This window comes from Oppia nitens, unplaced genomic scaffold, assembly GCF_028296485.1.
Source record: "Oppia nitens isolate AA-2021 unplaced genomic scaffold, nextdenovo-longstitch-racon4-pilon3 scaffold5_pilon_pilon_pilon, whole genome shotgun sequence".
In the NCBI taxonomy this organism is placed as follows: domain Eukaryota; kingdom Metazoa; phylum Arthropoda; class Arachnida; order Sarcoptiformes; family Oppiidae; genus Oppia; species Oppia nitens.
Window position 1 is genome coordinate 4,986,476 of NW_026533243.1, and position 20,680 is coordinate 5,007,155.

Here is a 20,680-nt window from a genome sequence, read left to right on the forward strand (position 1 = left end):
GTTTGTTATAAAAATGATAGAATATATTATTGAAATATTTATATTATAAATTGTTTTCACTACTTTTTATTAATTAATTTTTAATTTTATAAAGATTGAAGTAATATATAATCTTAAAATTCAGATTTTTTTGTGTCGGTCACTATAATAACAATAAATTAGCAATTTTCTATTGTTAACAATATTTTATATATTATATTTGAATTTAAAATTTATGATTTATTTCAATAATTATTACAATAAATTATATGTCAGTAATTTTTTTTATAAAACTACATTTTTCATATTTCATATTATTTTTATGATGATATTTGTTTGCAATTGACATTTCATTAATTTTAATAACTAATTATACTATAGATAAAATAAAGTGAAAATTAAGTTGATGTGTTAGAAATAAGTTATCACAAATTGGATAATTAATTATAAGATCACTAAATAATATGCATAAAAACTAATTAATGTTAAATAATAATAATAATAACTACATAAAAATATTTATATTACAAAACCTATCAGGTTAGCGATATTATTATTGATATTATTTTGCCAATTTATATTGATTTTGTCAAAATCAACTAAATGTTATTATTATTATAAGATACCTGTAGCTATAAATATACAATATGTACTGTATATCCGTATATAAATTTATTACATTAAAATATGAGATATAAGTTTTGTATCTGATATTTCTGATTATATCATTGGTATCACTAAACACTAAACATTTCAAAAGTTGGTAAATAAGATATTGAATAGAAACTCGAGTGACACAACACAATGGACAACAATCAATGGTCGAAAACCAGTTTTAAGAGGTCATACACTTGTGGTTATACGATATAAATGAAAACTGTCCTCTAGTTAAACAAGTTTTTTTAATTAATGACAATTATAATATTTTTTGTGTACAGTCGAGTAAATTTAGCTTAATTATTCTTTAATAAAATATTAACAAAATTCAATATTGCTCTATTTATTAATGTTAAATTAAAATTTTGTATATAAACTATTGTATAATAAACAAATTTAATTAAGAGATGTCATTGATTTTTAAAATGAGACATTTTAAAAAATTATAAATTGTAAAATTTATATTTTAAATATACTTTAAATTAGTATGTATTTATATACAGAAGTATATATGTATTTATATATTATAATCGATAAATCTCTTATATATCATTGTTAATAAACTGTAGTATATGTGTCTACGGTTTCATATATCAGACACACCTTTCAACACTTGAACTATTTCAACAAAGAGCTGTTCATATCATCACTTCCTCCTCAAGTGATGAAGTGATGACTTAACAAAATTGTTGCAAAGACTCGCATTGAAACTATTATTCAAAATATGTGACTATTTTTTGTATTTTTATAAACTTATATCTCAATCAATAGTAGGGATTTAGATGTAATAACTTTTAAAACCAATTAACACCCGATTGGTGGACAACAATGCGGTGGAAATATAATCTGAAAAATATCTCAAGAGTTTTATAAACCCATTTTATTTTGGTGTTAAGTTTTTTTTATTCAACTCAATATTATTACTTTATAAATATACTATTCATTAAACTATTAAATTAGTATCTTTTATCGGTATATATATATTAATAATTTTTATTTTACTTTATTTTATTATACAGTATTAAAATAAAAAGTGTAACATTTGTATTTCAATTATGATTTTTAATTTTTGTACAATATTTTGACAATTGAAAAATTAACATTTATTTTAAGTGATTGATTAATCGTAACTTTGAACTAAATTTGGTGATCAAATCAAATAAAATTTATTAATTAATTTTATATGTAATAAATTTTTATAAATATCTTCGATCTATGTATTAGTTAGTAATTTGTTAAAGCGATGGATCACTTAATGACTTTAAAAAATAGGATTTATACCGATTTTTGTGAAAACAACAAAACACTTATTATTAGTGATGTCTCTAAACTCTAAAGCGATGTTCACTACATTAGTCTCTGATTACTTCAAATCGACTCAAACCTAACAAATGGATCTCATTTACAGAGATTTAGTTTTTACAGTCAATCACACAATCAAATGAGTGTTCCCTTCCAGTTGTGTTCACAGTCTTAACTCATATCACATAATAATAATAACATAATAACAGGATTTAACTAATTTTAACTATACTTCAATGTCTCTCTGAGCTAAAAGAGACAGTAATAAATAGATAGACAGATAGACAGATAGACAGATAGAGAAAGCAATATCTAAGTTTTAGAGAGAGTTTATATTATTTAATTAATAACTTCACTAAAAATAATACTAAATTTATTGTATTTTTTATTTAGATTTTGTTTATTAAAACTATTTACTGTATTTGTGAGTATATTAAATATAAATTCATTATTACCGGTATATAATTAAAAATCACAATTCAAACTAATGATTTCAAATGTAACCAAAAAGTAATTGATAATTAAACTTGAAATCAAACATCATTTTGAAATCAACTTTTTTATGTAACAAAATCTTTTTACATTAATAGTACACTAATTTGTATAAACTGTAAATTTTATGTTATATTAATATTGAAAAGATCTGTAAAATCACATTACAGTAATTAAGTACAGTATATGTTAATAATATACACTATACAGTACTAAATTAATACAAACTACTGTATAATTTAATATGTATTTGTGAATAACAATAATTATTATTATATTTATGGTATACATTTATTATATGACAAAATCATACATTATTAATACTGTAAGTATTTACAGTTTACTTTATTACCAAAATTATCAAAAATAGTATTATTTAAAAGCAAATACTATTGCTTTTAAAACGTTTTGATGCATAAAATTTTTATTTAAAAAAATTCACAAAATTTACAGCAAATAAAATAACATGTCATTAATTTACTAATAATAAATTATTTCTTAATATTATATTGTGTTTCCAAATGCATTGTCATATTTATTAAATATTATATGAAAAATAGTTTATTAAATACAGCGAACAGTTAGACAGTTACTGAAGTGTAAGGTGTGGACAACTAATTTATGTAATCAATACATCAATTATACACAAATCTATTGACTTGTTTTTCCCAGTATTTCAAACATTTTTTTTAATACAATGACAGGTATGGGAATCACATTATTTAAGTAATAGTTATGTGATTATTATTATATAAATCATATCCAATGAGACGTCTATTTAGGTTTTTTTGCCATATATTCAAAGCCATCAATCAATACGTGAACTCATTATTTTGCAATATATTTAGTGAATAGATCGAGAAATCATACATTGATTATCAATCAGTTGTATTTGTATATCATTTATTATTTTATTACTATATAATTATGAATCAAATCTATTATTAATGTTATATAATAACACATTCATAGGCATACAGTAAATTATGTACTGTATGTATTTAAAAATTACTAATTTAGTTTTTTAATGTAAAATTAAATTTAAAACTATAATTTTGTGTATTTCTAATTTATACTTGTTAATGATATTTAATTATTGTAAATATACTGTAAAATGTAATTAATATATGAAAAAAACAAACAAAACTGGCAACAGATATAAATCGATATTATATGTTTAATTAAAAAATAAAAATCAATTAAATTAGACAAAACAAACAAAATTTAATTAGTGTAAGATATTTTAATTAAGTGTTTTAAATTTATATTGTTTACAATATACAGTATTTGAAATCTTACATAAAATAATTAACTCATTTATTTTAATATAATTGATAATTATCATTTTTAGTTTTTATTATTTGGTCATTTGAATAAAAATAAAGACAATTTATTCTTATACTGTATTTTAAATTATTTTTTATTAAGTATGTCAAATATTAAAATATTAATAAAAAAATAAGTAATATAAATATTATATATAATGTTATAATTTTTATTCTTTATATTATTGAATATAATATATATATATATATATATATATATATATATTATAATTATTACATTTTGTTTTATAAATAGTTAATATTAGTTAAGTGATTGATTACTCATTTAAATAAAAAAAATAATGTTTATATTAAAAGATCCGCGAAATTCGTGTTTAACGCAAATCACAATCACTTGAAGCTACTGTTCCTCCCGTTTCTTACTTACTGTATATTGTAGTACAGTGTATACATACATAAGTTACATATTCTCATAGGATAATGAGTTTTATATTCACATGAAAGTTACGGATAATTTTCTTTTAATTTAACCGAAAAACATGTAAAATAACTAAATAAACTAAAAATAACAAAAATGTTGTCATAAATTATATTAGAGTGAGAAAAAATATGATAAAAATGCTATTTATATGTAGTTTTATATCAATGAGAGACCAAAAAGTATAGTTTTTTCTGATATTTCAGTGGTCGTCAACCGTAACCGTAAAAACGATCACACATTGGGCTATAATATCATTGTCTAACTCTCTCTCTCTCTCTCTCTCTCTCTCTCTCTCTCTCACACACACACACACACACACACACACACACACACACACACACACACACACTTATAAACTAAATTGTCAATTATTAGCCGCTTATGTATCTTTCTCTCATTGGCTTTTCTCATGACTGACTCTCGGGCTCACACTTCAAATATATTTTTATGACTTCCCCTCCACTTTTTAATATAGCATTTATTAACCCTTTTTAGTCAATAGATTGCATGCATTTTTTAACTGTTGAGGTAATCGACCATTAATTTGCAACACTACACACCATCGCCTTAACAATAACAGTAATCATAAATATAATATATATAATAACAATAAAAACTAATAATAAGTTTAAATGTATGGCTCGTGGTTACCATTAAGACATTAACATCACTGGAGAGATGTTTTGGTGAATATAAAACACGGGACACGACTTACCATAAAATTGTTAACTATTTCTTTATTTTGCTGTTGTTATGCTTTGCAAACCATATATATAACAAAAATAATTACACAGACCTTAATGTAAACCTTTAATATAATCCCAATGTATTGCCATTTTAAAAGGCATTATCACAAATAGATATTACATGAATTTTCATATTTTTATTTTTTAAATTACATTTAAATAATATTTCATAAATATTAAAAAAGTATTCTTACTTTAGTATTATTACTTAAATATAAAAGTATTAATTAGTTTGTATATAATTTTTATATTTTTAAATAAAATAATTTCCAGTATTTTGAATTAACAAACGTATTGATTACTTTTAATGTTATTTTATTTTTTAATGTAAAGTTATACAGTAAACAATCAAACAATCATCACAATAAGTAATATTTAAAAATCTAGTTTTATATAATAAAATATTTTATAATAATTATTTGATCAAAAGAGATTTAAGTAAATATCAAACAATATTTATGTTTATAAAAATAAATATTAATGCATACAAAACCATTTCAAATACACTTTAAAAATATGACATTAAATTTTATGAGCATTAATATAAAAGTTAATTTAAAAATTTGTTTATATCAGCGTTTAAACCATTAATTATAAGATTTAAAAAATATATTTCAATGTAAACTCATATATTTTCTTTTAAATAAAATTAATTTACTAAAAATAAAATTAAAATTAATTACTTAAAAACAATTAAAACAAATAACATCACAAAACATAACAAACAATTTATAATATTATGAGATAATGATAGTATATTTATAAATAAATGATATCAACTAAATTAAAATATTTAAAAATATATATATTTAACTATAAAAATAGTGATTTAATTGGGAAAAGTAGTTGAATATCATTGAATGAGTAGTGTTTGACTATTTTGAATGACTGAATCGTGAACTGTGGCACAAATGTGAGGATCGGACAGTTTGGTAAAAAAACTCATTTTTTGTAGCATTTGTGAGACAAACTGAGAGCACTGACAGATAATCACTCGGATGTTCAACTCATCCAACTCTTCAATGCAGTCGATCAGTGTCTCGACACCAGTGCTGTCGATGAAGAAAACACTGGAAAAGTCTAATATAATTGTGTGAATCGTTGACTTTCCTTTTATTAGCCGATCCATCTCATCGCTAGTCAATCAATATAAATATAATATATTATAAGTTTATATTTTATATGATTTATATATATATATATATATAATATTACTTAATTATACTATTGATATAAATTTATATTTATTTAAACATTTATTTATATATGATTACTTACGTGGAAACATTCAGCGTTTTCTTAAACAAATTTGATTTAAAGTTTTGTGAATTCATAAAAAATAACGGACAATGAAACTGAAAAATTTTGATCCCATTTATCTGTTTTGCTTCACTAAACTCATTGGTGTCCACATATATCTCACTAAAGGCCAACTGACCATTGATTGTGGACTTTGGCCTTAAAATAAAATACAATACAAGTATAAAATATAAGTGTATCTAAAAATATTGCTATAAATCATACAATTTTTGGTGTTTTGGGAAAAACATAACAAAAATCAGACATTTATTTTTTTTGTAAAGCTTTACTATATTTTAGATCACTTAAGTATTATAAAAGTTTGTGTGTGTGTTATATTAGTCGTATAAAAGTTGTTAGAAACATATGAAATATATGGCATATAAAAAAATAATATAAAATAAAATAAAAGTTAAAATACATAGCATTTGTGATTAATGCCAACTAAATCTTAGAAAATTAATTGAATGGCAGTTTTGATCTCAAAAACTATTTATGCATAAAAACATAGTTTGCTATTTATAGAAATCTATAAATTATCAAGGACATGTATGATTTATAGCTGGGATGACTTATATATATATATATATATATATATATATATATGTTTGTGTGTATGTATGTGAATAAGGAGTAGCAAAAAAAAGAGCGCTTACATTGTAAATCTGAAGAGAACAGTTAGTATTGAGAAACCTATGCCAACAATGAGGCCTATGTCCACACCAAGCAATACAACACTCAAGAACGTAATCAACCAAACCAACTAAAAAATAAATTATTATTATTATTATTATTATTTTATTACAAAAAAATTGTTTTAACATTTTATTAATAACTCAAATTATAAGAATATTCAATGATTTATGTCTTAAAACACTACAATTAAGTCAAAAATATCATAATTTTAAATCAAAGAATATTATAATTATTAATAGTAAAAAATATAACAATTTTATTTTAAGCTTATATACATTAAAATATGAATATTTTTTAATACTTAAAATAATTCATTTTTGAAATATTTATTTAAAATGTAAATAAATTGTTAACTTTGTGAGACTGTACTATAAGCTCCATTAGCTCAATATCATTGAACAGACTTATAATATAAAATGATATACTGTATGTAATTTTTAACCTCTGATTTTCAAAATGATATTCAATTCAAAACATTTATATCCAAAAGAAAAATATTTTTATTTTTCAAACTTTCAAATCGGAAATAAAATTTCTGATGTAAATTTCAATAGTAAATCCATATATAATATTAAAAATTTATTCTTAAAAGAGTAAAAGTTTATATAATATTAGAGTTTTTCCAAAATATTCATATATTGATACAAATAGTATTAATATTTGGTTGACATAAATGTTGAAAAATCTTGCCGTCTTTATAAAAATGTAAATTATCCTTAATGCTACAAATATTAGCATGATCATTTATTTAAACACAATTGTGTTATGTGACAGATTTACATATATAAATTATTTTATAATTTCAATTCATACAACTTTTACCCTAAACGACACAAATAATATTTTCATATATTTTCAGTAAAATCGATATTTTTATTACTATATTATATCAAATATTCATGTATATAATGATATAATAATTAGTGTTAATTTATACATAAAAATTAATTGCTTTAACCGTTACGAATGAAAACTATGTGGACTAATATTTCAGTTCACTTTTTAAATTATTTTATTACATTTTTGCCAAATATATTAATTTCTGTGAAAAACTAAAATAAGAATATATTTTTGTGATATTAATAATATACTGAAAGTAATGTATAGTTATAAAAGTTATTAAATAAATTTACACTATACTGTCATATTGTATTATGTTAAGACAATATAAATAAATGTATTTTATATGCACTATAATTAATTTAAACATAATTTTAGTTAAATTTCTATTAATATCATTCTTAACATTACGTTAAATAAAAAAAGTTAATTCACAGTCAAAGCGTTTTGCAGATTTGATCCTTTATTTTTATTTTTATTATTATTATTATTTTGTTTGTTTGTTTTTAGGCTATTAATTAATTTAGTTTCTATTAATATATATATTTTCAAACACTACATTCATTATTTACTATATCTCAAGCTATTGTTAATTCAAGAAATATAATATATATACTATTTATTATGTATATACTATAAACTCTCTTTACTTGTGTGTCTGTCTCTCATTAATTGCATGAATGAATAGATACAACATTTTTAATCATTGAAAATAGTTAAAAACAATTTCTCTTTTTTCAATTGCAAAACAATATATTGTATTTAAATTGTGAAAATGTTTTGCGCAGCTTAACAAGTATTGTACAGTTAAATGTCAATGAAATTACTTACGGCCTCTAATTTAGATATTTTCCATGAATTGATTAAATCTTTAAATTGTAGAAACATTGACTTCAGTGCAACCAATATAATGCACGAAAGGGTTGTCTGTTTGAAAAATATAGTTAACAAACAAATTTGTTAGATATTAGGATAAACTCTGATATATATAAAGTCTGATATTTAGACCGACAGTTAGATAAAAGGCGGATATATTAGTGAGTGAATGAATTAAAGAAAAATATATATGAGATCTCATTTAGACATATAAAAGACAACATAAACAGCGATAAATTTATTTAGAGTTTGAGGAAAAAACTAAACTTTTAAATTATATTGTGTTTATGTTTGAATGTTTTAAACATGTTTTGTATATAAAAGTATTATATTAGCAATAATTGAAATAAAACATAATACAATATTATTATCAATGTGTATGTGTAGTTATATTACTGTATATGACTTATTTAGTAATGCAATTATATTTTAGACCAATTTTTATGATGTTTTCAATTATATAAGACTTATATAAGTCTTTATTGTTTACGGATGATATATAAAACTAAAATTTTAATTTCTTAACTAAATGTTTGTGAAAAATGTTTTATTAAATAAATGGCTTCTGAATTAAATTAAATCAGTGAATATTGCAATTGTAAACTATATTACTCTCAATTTGTATCACTTTTTATCTCTTTAAAAACATTTATTATTTTAAACAGATTGCATGGTATTTACAGTTATACATATATTTTGCCATAAGTTAATGCACTTTATATTTTTTGTTGCTTTTTAAGATATTTTTATTTAAATAATGTTTTCATTGGTTGTGATAAGATTAGTCTTACTTTTGGCAAATGATAGAGAAGTGGTCCCAAAAATAGCAGAAATATTAACATACAGGCGCTCGACACAAGTCCGGCCACTTGAGTGCGTCCACCAGTTTTTTCCTGTACTGAACTCCGTGACAATGAGGCCGATGATGGATAGCATGCAAATAGCGATGCAAATATGTTTGCAGATCCCAGTGCTATGAGCTCCTGGTTGGCATCGATCCTATATTTGTGTTTTTTGGCGAATATCTTGGCTAATGATAGGGAAACGGCAAACGCAACGATTGCTATGACTAACGAGTCAATTATCAGAGATGACAATATATCCAACCGAGGTATACGTGGCTCCGGCAGACTATCATTGTTAGCAACAAAAAAAATGGACACACATTATAACTATTATACTCTTTTATAATTGATTGGCATTGAAGTCTCTCTATTTCTCATCGTTGTGTGTATGTCTGTGTGTGTGTTAGTTATCTACTGTGTTGTGTTGGGTGAGTGATGTGGGTCTGTATGTGTGAGGCATTTATTTTTTGTCAGATAATTCAATTGAAGTTTGTTTTTAACACGACTTTTCAAAAAGTTGTGAACACAACACACACTTGACTGCCGACACTCGGGTTTATCTATTGTGTCGCTAACACTGTTTCTGCCTATCAGTCATTGTGTATAATACATGTCATGAAATAATGTTAACTCAACACTAAATAATAAGACGAATAGGTTTTTCTTAAAAGTTTTGTTATATGATATCAATACTGATAAACACTTTTGATATACAGAATATACTTTATATATACAATGGAAAGTAGTTGTAAAACTTAACAATTGTTATATTGACGAATAAAATACTGTAAAGTGTGGACATATATCTCTATATCTTTCACTATATGTACTCTAATAAGTCTGAATTTCCTGTGATTTCTGATTTTAAATCAATCAAAAATCAACGTGTAGTACATGTTGTAGTTTATATGAATTTATATATACTATATATACTGTATATACTGTATATACTGTATATACTGTATATACTGTATATATTTGTATTAAACTAAGTATATATATTGTATAATATATAATAGTGAGGATAGAGAGTGAGTGTATATTTTGAAAATCAAATTGCTTTGAAAATCCAATTTGACTCCAATGTCTGTCACAATTGATTTTCTATTTTTATATTTGCTTTTATAGTTTCACTGATAATACTATATTACAGTCTTATATATATAACTTTATATATCTCACCATTGATTTAGAAACGCACTCGTCTTATACTAGCTTTAGATTATTTATTGTATTTCATTTATGTTGCCTTTTATTATTATATAACACACGAAACACTATTACAAGAGAGAGAGAGAGAGAGAGAGAGAGAGAGAGAGAGAGAGAGAGAGAGAGAGAGAGGATATTATGATGATTTTTATTTTTATTATTGATTCAATTATTATTCTTGAATGTATGCTTTACTTGTTATTTTTGTTCATATTTTTCAATATACAGTATATGTTATTTCGTGTGTTTTAGAAATAAGGAAAATGTTAAATAGATTTTTCTCTTAATAATACAATATATTAATATATTATGGGATTATATATTATATTTATTTATAATATATGTTTTATATAAATGTTTGCTTAAGTTTTTGATGTTTTAATATTGTTTTTTGTTGTAATTTTCTGGATATATGTTTTGTTAACATTTTGTCTTATTTAAAAATAAAGCAAAATTGATTTTTTATAATGTTTATAGCCTAAGAAAATAAATTGAAATTTGTTTTGAAGTAATTTCCTTACAATTCTCAAAATAATATTAAACTTCTTTAAATAAAAACAATATATTGCATATAATAAAATGTTATTTGCATTTGATTATTTATAATTTTCTATTTAAAATAAAATAAAGTGCACATAACATAATAATTTAAACATACCCTTTAGGTATATCACCCATAATATCAACACTTTGTGTTTTATGCAGATCCATGAGCCAAGAAAACAAAGTAAAACCAATTACCTGTATTAGCAGATTATAATATTTTTCAAGTTTTATATTAATAGAAAAAACTTACAAGTAAAATATCAATGGGGAACGGTATGTTTGTTTTAAATCGTTTTTTAATTTTGGGCTCAATTATCTCTTTAACCAAAACAAGTAGAGATATACCAAAGATGGACAGTCCCAGAGTTACCAAATTTGTGTGAACTAATTGCTCACAAATTGCTACCCATTTCTAAATATATTAATAATCAATTAACATATTATTAATATTAACATATTATTAAATGTACAATTAATATATTTCTACTATTATTAAAACTTAACTATTAATATGTAATTTAATATGTAAAAAATATAATAAACAATCTGATTTTAATTGTGAAATAAATTGACTATATATACGTATAAATATATAGTATACTGTATATTGATCTAAATAATATTGATATTAAAATGATTAACTGTAATTTAAAATATAAATAAAAAAATAGTAAAAAAAATGTTTTTTATACGTTTGGTAATTTAAAGGGTAACCATTTGACATAAACTTTATTTTTTGGTACTTTTATATCAAAAAGATTGCTGAGTTGAGATGTGGCCACTTCTATGGCACAACCGGTCGAAAAGGCCGACACCAGAGTGTCAGATAAGATGACCGATAAGGCGCCCAAACGAACCAAACCCATTGCTGCCTATATAAACATTTAATGTATTTATAATGTATTTTTATGTTATAATTAGATTTGATTTTTTTTTAAATTTGTTTATTTATCTTTTTATAAATTATATAAAATATTTTTTCGTAAATAATAAATTAAGATAATAAATTTTATACCGTAACATTTTTATAAAAAAAGTATCCTAATTTAATAATTTAAAACCAAAATTAGTTACATTTTATTACTTTTATTTGTCTAACTAAACTAATTAAAATTATTATGGCATTTAATGTATAAATATTTTATCTTTTATCATTTTTAAAAATTTATTAATTTATTCAATATGTCAGATAAATTAATTTTGTTTTTTGTCCTAAAAAATATTTTTTGTTTGATTAACATTTTTTATCAAAATTGCTATCAACTGTAATAATTAAAATCATTAAAGTTATAGTTTATTAAATAATTTTCATATTAAATGCTAATATTAATTATAAATAATATTTGACATATTATATTAATATTTAAGTATATCTCATAATTAAACAAAAATTTAATATAATTTATTGTAAAACACTGTATTGGTTATTAGTTTTGTAGTTAAACTAAAATTAGTTACATTTTATATAAAATACACTTTAGTTATTATGTGATGTAAAAGATTTAGTGTTTACTAAAGGTTTTAAAGAAAAACATTTAATTAATGTCAAAATTTAAATTTAATTGTTTTTAATGGCATATTGAAAATATTTGAACAATTGATGACAACTGTGACTATTTTTGTATAACATATAAGTTATAACTTATTATTTAATAACTATTTTAGACGAAAATCCAGGAAAGGGTATAACTCTATAATTTAAATATATGTATATATTTATTACTATTTAAATAAATAGTTAAAACAGTAAACTAACTTATTTTAGTTTTTTTTTAATTAATTAGCAGTATTTAAATGATACATAATATAATGTAAATACATTTAAATTGCATATAAATTATATTTTACTTTCACATTATTCAATAAGTGTTCAAATTATATAAAAACATTTTTAAATATCCCATCATTTCCTAAACTACATAACAATTTATATAATACATAATATTTGTTCAGTTAATCCCTTTCTCACACTTCGTCTTATGAAATATCGGTCCAATATTGTGATCAAAATAACCGGTTATCTCATATAAAATGGTCGGAGTTGTTGACCAATTAACTAAATAGTTTCAATTTGATATTAAAAATAGTTTTTATATTGTATGCAATTTTAAGAAAATAATAATTTTTAGGAAATGAATAATACTATTATGATATTAGTGTTTTTTTATTATATTGCACTGTAATTGTCACTATAAAATTAATAATAATTGTTGGAATTTTACTAATGGAAAATTTTCAAATTATATTAAATTATCAATTTGTATAATTATGGTATAATTATTAACTAAAGTTTATCTTTTGATACTTAGATAAATACTGTGTATAATTAGTTTAAAATTTACTTATTATTTAGCAGTAATTTTGCAAATTTTCATTTGGAAACTTTCACTTTAAAACTTGATATGATGTATAAAGTATATAATATTATGTATACAATCATAAAGCTTACAAACAAAGTAACTTATAACAAGTTGACTAAATTTAATATAAAATTACATTTTAATTTAGTTATGTCAATATTAATAAAATATTATTTGTTGGAATACATATACAATTTAAACAATGATATTTTTGGTGAAATATATAACAGTAACTATACAATATATATATATATGCATGTGGATAAATTGTGTATTTTTAAAAAATTAATATGAAATTTATTTTTTAAAATTTGCTTTATATAAATTTACGAATCATCAAATTAAAGTATGTTTAAGTGAATATAAATATATTTAAATTTATATAAAAGTCAAGTGTGCTATCTATAGTAGGAAATAGTAATTTGATATAAAATAAGTAAAATTGCTCCAGGATAAATGGTTATAATTAGTTTGAAAGTGCAAACTTGTAGACCTAAGCGAAGTTTTAACCTTATATTAAGGCTTATATCGTGTTATTTGTTTCTCTGTTTGAAAAATAGCGCCCGATTTTCTACCTCTTAAAGCCTCCCAAAAGGCTTTTTATAAATTATTTTTGTTAAAACTTTTTTGTACAATAATATATATATATATATAAATAAGTTAAATTCAATGAACTATAAAATTAAATAAAAATAAAATAATAAAAACTTTTTGGCGAAATATTAGCCTAAAAGACGGCTAAAGAAAACAACAACAAAAGCAAAGAGCGATTCACCAAAACTTTGCGTTTTTAAGATAAAATAGACAACAAATTTCAAATGTAATCTCTTTTTCTATTTTTTACTTACTTTCTAAGTTTACTATAAAACTAATCCAAAATCATTTAATATATTTTTATGTGCCATTAATTCCCTTTACATTAACTTAGTTTCGGGTTAAGTATTGTTTTATTTTGAACAACAATTCACTACTAATATTAGTGTTTTTTTGTTAAGCTTTTCGGTGCTTTTTATAGCAATCATTTGTGAAACTAAAAATGTTTTTTCATAGATACAAACATATATATACTATAAATGTATAGATTTATAATATGCCGAATATATACTATAATACTGTTTGATGTCAAAGACATAATCCAAAGACTGCTTACTTGAATAATACCGGTAAGAAATGCCAGACTTGTCAGCACTTCCAGTGTTGTATAGTCGACATCATTATATTGTTCAATATCTGCTGAATTACCGGTACTGTTATGACCGGTTGGTATGGCATTCAGTTTTTCGGCCGCATTGGCAGACATTATGCTTATTATAGCAAAAGTACCTAAATATTAGATAAAATTATATAATGATATATATTTGTTATAGCAATCAATTTTTGACTCTTTTTTCTTTCATTATCTAATAATCAAATAATTAATATATAATATTCAATATATCTAATTAAATATATCTAATTAAATATAAAGATTTTAAAAAGTGTTTTTATTAAAATAAAAGTTATTTTAATGCATATATTATTTTAAATAATTTTGATTGTGATTCATAGCATTTATTATAAATTGAATTATTTAAGTCATAGAAATACTATTTTATTATATATTTTTCAATTATAAAATGGTTGTATGTAATTAATAAAATTAATTATATTTAGAAATTATGATAAATAACTTAATGTATCACAAAATAATTATAAAGTAAATCAAGTTATAGATTGACTCGTTTTGTTTGAATTAATTTGTATTTAAAAATAAAAATAAGTTCAAACACGTGTGTGGTTTAGGGGTGAGAAACACAAGAGTATAACGAACTCATTGATTCATTATAAAAGATGTTTCCTATTGTATTCAAGTTATATTATAGAGTCTAATAGAGACTGTAAAGCACTGTATCTAAGTTAGTAAAGTACATACAGTTCCGCACAGTACAGTATAGTACAGTACATACATACTGTACATACATACTGTACATACATATGCCACTAACCTAAATTCAAGACCATTAATGGGGTTCAGGTAAGCATAATATCAAATACTCTCTCTTTCTTTCCTCTCATCTATTTTTCTTTCTCTTTCAAAATAATAGAAAATAAAGTAAAATTAGACAAAATATCTATTTTTGTTGTAATAAAGCAAATCATAATCTCATATATACTCATGTACTGTATATATCATACTATCAAACGAAACACAAAAGCAAACAAAATTGCGAATAAAACAAAAAAAGTTTTTATTAAATGAATGTCAATATTAGGCAAAATTGACAATTTATTTACCAATAGATAGATGTTTTGAAGTACCCATTAATGAATAGATGAGAACCGGGAAGAACGATACATACAACCCATTGATAGCCGTCAGACCCGCGAGTATACCATAAGCCATGCCTTGAGGTATATGTAGTATCAAAATAGTAAAACCAGCGATAATATCGTTGATTAGATACTCTCTTATTGAATAACTTCTAATCCAATTAACTATTGGAAAAAAACGACAAAATATGCCAAAAGGCGAGCAATTGCCACAACAATTGATGACCGATCGCTTCACTCTCTGTCCAATCGTTTGCTTAATTGGTTCCCGTTTTCCATAATTCTGGTTCATATCGTCGTAGTCGATGACCGGTCTATTGATAGCTATATGTTGTTTGCCAATGGGTGTGGTCCTCTCGGAACCATTAATTGACCCATAATTGAGTAAACTTTCTTCACAGGTATTCATCGCTGGATTATCAAAACCATTGACCAGTTGTTCATTGATGGATGAGCTGCTGTTTCCGATGCGTCTCTCATCTGAGTCATCATTGGCATCGAAATCATTAACTGTTTTATTAATTAATTAAAAAATATCGAAATTCGTTAAATTCATTATAACTATAATAATATACTAATTTTCCATATTTTTTGTAATAAATTATTTATTTGATAGCTTCCACTTTCTTACTTTTATTATCTATCGTATAAATACTAATATTATATTTGTTTTTCATATTGTTTAACAACAGTAATAATAATAATTAATATTTAGTTTGTTTTATCACACAATTTATTAAAAAATATGTTCACTATTAAGAAGTTTATTCACTGTTATAAAATTATTCAATAAAAAACTAAATTTTTAACTACAATAACCAATTATTTAGTGTATATTATCTGTAAAATGAGATAAAAGTTCAGATATTTAAGTGAATTTGCTTTTTCTCCAAAAAACACAACTCATAATATTTTTAAAAAATAAATTGTATAATAATATGTTGACATATATTAATTATTTTTTAATATAAATATTAAAATACAAATAAATAATTATTTACAATTGTATTTATATGTATTGTAAGTTAATGACTAATATAAAATAATAATACCCCTTAAGTATATTAGTTTTAGTTATCATATTTGATAACAACCAATAAGTCCACTAACATTGAATAATTGAGATAATTTAGATAAAATGCTTATATTGTCTCAGTTTTAAGCATTTATTATATACAGTATATAATAATACAATTCTATCAAATTCATCATTAATTAGAATTAAATAAATATTTTTGATGATAACAAATAATTTATATACAATTTAATTGTTAAATATACTTTTATCAATTAAAAATGGTTTGTTTAATAATTTGTTAATTTTAATAAGAATTTATTTATCAGTAACTAAAGTATGATTTTCAAATATCTATTATTTATTATTCAATACTATGAATACTAAACCATCACATTTATTACTTAATCCATATTATAAAATAACAATTTAATAGATTAAATATGAATAAAATAAGTTTTGCACTCTAGTATAAAACTCTTAATAAAGTAATTAAACTTTCAATAATAACAATTACGTAAATGTAAATGTATTAAATACCCTGCTTAGCTCTTTAAAATGTAATATAAATTTTATTAAAATAATTTCATTAATTATTATTTTATTAGAAATTTAATATAAAATTAAATTTTATTGTAAATAATTAATCAAAAATAAATAAATAATAATAATATTTATGTTATAAAAGACATTTGTTATATATTTAAAATTTGTTAAAATTAAGTGTTATTAATTATTATAATAAATCAATCACTCATATCTAGGGTTAATAAATTACAGTAGTATTTTAATTTAAATGTATTTTATTCTATAATTTACTTAAATTAAATAACTTACAAATAAGTTACAACTATAATCATATTTTACAATCTGTGTTGACATTTATTTTGTTGCTTTTATATTTAATTTAGTCATTATTTATTTCAAATGATAATATTTTATTTACACAAATTAGCTTATAATTCAATATTACTAGAAATAGTCTACATTATATTAATACTGTAACTTACATTCATACGACAATCACAATCATAACTTACAAATTTACTTATACTTCAAATATTGTTATTATCAATAAATGATATAAAACAATATTAATTGTTTTTAAATTACTATTTTTAAACTATAATATATTAAATTTTAATATTTGTTTTCTATATTAATGATATTTGATGCTAAAAATGCAAACAAGTGACATCCCTTTGTGTTTTACATTTTTGTAAGCACATCATTAATAGTATAATTTTCAATACAACAATTTTATATGCAAATTTGATAAATTAAAAATATTTTGTATTAAAATTATTACATAATATTAGCGACAACAGGAAAATTCATAGCCCTATCATTATAATAGATGACATTTGACTTAACTTTAATTGTTTGAGTTAATTAAATTCGCCAAAAATGTCAACAAATATATAGTTGTTATTATTATTTTGTCAAATATAATGTCATTTAGATTATAATCGTTATGAATATATTGTATATTTTAATAAAATTTAATATAAAAGTATATTATTTAATACAAAATATTTAATATCTAAATCAGGTGAATATCAACAATATTTATAATTACATTTGTTATTTATAATAGTAATTAAAGTATTATGATATTATAATTTAGTAATATTTATATTGTATTTAATATTTTTTTTAAAAGTCATCTTTCAAATTATATTTTTGCAGTATTTATTAAATTATTGCATAATATAAATTTATATATCAAAAATTATTTACAAAATTGGTCATAATTATAGTTATAGACTTATAGTGAAAATGAGTAAATATTTTTATAAATTATTTATCATATCTTTTTTTTATAAATTTCCTGTTTATTGCAATAATCAGTAATACTTATCTTAGTTATTAAAAACAAAACAAGAGGTAATTCCTAAGAAAATACTTATTTAGCATTTATTACAGATCTTACAATATATTTGTGTTAAATATAATATACTCTACTTATAATTTTTGCATATTATTGATGTTAATTACTTATTAATAATATATTTTGATTATTTACTGCATTTATAAACACATGCTCAATATATAATAGTTTATTATGATATTTAATATATAATTTTATGTATGTGTGTGTGCATGTGCGTATTAGTGTATGTATGTATATATAAAACATGTATGTGTATGTGTATGTGTATGTGTATGTGTATGTGTATGTGTATGTGTATGTGTATGTGTATGTGTATGTGTATGTGTATGTGTATGTGTATGTGTATGTGTATGTGTATGTGTATGTGTATGTGTATGTGTATGTGTATGTGTGTGTATGTGTATGTGTGTGTATGTGTATGTGTGTGTATGTATGTATGTATGTGTATGTATGTGTATGTATGTGTATGTATGTGTATGTATGTGTATGTATGTGTATGTATGTGTATGTATGTGTATGTATGTGTATGTATGTGTATGTATGTGTATGTATGTGTATGTATGTGTATGTATGTGTATGTATGTGTATGTATGTGTATGTATGTGTATGTATGTGTATGTATGTGTATGTATGTGTATGTATGTGTATGTATGTGTATGTATGTGTATGTATGTGTATGTATGTGTATGTATGTGTATGTATGTGTATGTATGTGTATGTATGTGTATGTATGTGTATGTATGTGTATGTATGTGTATGTATGTGTATGTATGTGTATGTATGTGTATGTATGTGTATGTATGTGTATGTATGTGTATGTTGATGAAAGTGAAAAGTTCATAAGTTAAGTAGTGATTACAGTATATCTTTTTATAGGTCACATCAAACATAACATTAGATTTAGACCAATAGATAACAACTAACTAAATGATTAATATTTTGCATAATAATTATTAAATAGCTAATTATGATTAGTGTTATAATTTTTAAATATCACAAAAATTTACGCCAAATAACATAATTAGTTATTAGTTTATTACATTAACTTAATAAAATACTATTATTAGTATTAATTTACATTTGGATAATAAAGTACATAATTTTATCTGTTTTACTTAATTAAACAAAAATCATTAACATTATCATTATATTACTATTATAGTGATATCCAAATGCATTACAACAATCCAATCATTACAAAGCATTTATAAAATGAAGATAATATCACAAAATTTGATGCAAACCTTGTATTTCAATGTTGTCTAATAGACGCGACTTTTCAGTCTTTGCACTATTTGTATGTGAATTACTAAACATTTTATTTATTAATTAAGTTTTAGATATATATTTATGATATAAATTCATCAAATTTTATCAATAATACAATTGTAGTTATATTATTATAATATAATTATAATCAAATATTATTATATTTTAGTTTCATATTAATAATATTGATGAATACAAAAACACATTAATTGTTTATAATTTTTTATAAATATAAATTATAACAACTTTTTAAAATATTTATAAAATATTTTTGAATATTATATTTAACTTATCTATAAATTTAAAAATTATTGTTTTTTTTTAATTTTCGAAAATTCACTTTTATTCGAAAAATGAGTTTATTTATAAAAATATATTTACTTAACAAATAATAATATCAAAACATTATACAGAAAAATGTTTTTAATTTATTTTGATAAATATATAGTATTTACTTTATAACAATTATAACTTTATGATTATATCATTTCATTTGTCAAATATTTATATAAATCAAATTATTGAATATATTTATTAAAACGTAATTATGAACTAATATTTTTTTCAATTTACTGTCA

At 21.6% G+C, this 20,680-nt stretch overlaps 1 protein-coding gene across 2 annotated transcripts; it reads right to left on the reverse strand.

The window, feature by feature from the left end:
• Nucleotides 1–5,781: 5,781 nt before the first annotated feature.
• Nucleotides 5,782–20,144, reverse strand: LOC128960935 (prestin-like). Of its 2 annotated transcripts, XM_054307103.1 has the most exons (11): nt 20,078–20,144; nt 15,889–16,434; nt 14,765–14,937; nt 11,947–12,126; nt 11,505–11,666; nt 11,367–11,449; nt 9,446–9,785; nt 8,610–8,705; nt 6,899–7,005; nt 6,222–6,401; nt 5,782–6,079 (listed from the first exon to the last, which is right to left on the reverse strand). In XM_054307103.1, the coding sequence occupies exons 2-11, from the start codon at nt 16,331–16,333 to the stop codon at nt 5,797–5,799; spliced, it is 2,049 nt and encodes a 682-aa protein (XP_054163078.1). In that variant the 5' UTR covers nt 16,334–16,434; nt 20,078–20,144; the 3' UTR covers nt 5,782–5,796. The 2 variants fall into 2 exon arrangements, with proteins under 2 accessions (XP_054163078.1, XP_054163080.1); XM_054307105.1 differs by lacking the exons at nt 15,889–16,434; nt 20,078–20,144 and adding an exon at nt 15,600–15,651.
• Nucleotides 20,145–20,680: the final 536 nt, after the last annotated feature.

Excerpts from the sequence above, each read along its gene's own strand:
- LOC128960935 (XM_054307103.1), bottom strand. The coding sequence starts at position 16,333 with ATGAATACCTGTGAAGAAAGTTTACTCAATTATGGGTCAATTAATGGT. Across the intron at positions 11,450-11,504 it reads TCCCCATTGATATTTTACTT|GTAATTGGTTTTACTTTGTT; the intron begins GTAAGTTTTTTC and ends CTGCTAATACAG. Across the intron at positions 8,706-9,445 it reads TTCTCTATCATTTGCCAAAA|ACAACCCTTTCGTGCATTAT; the intron begins GTAAGACTAATC and ends TTTTTCAAACAG.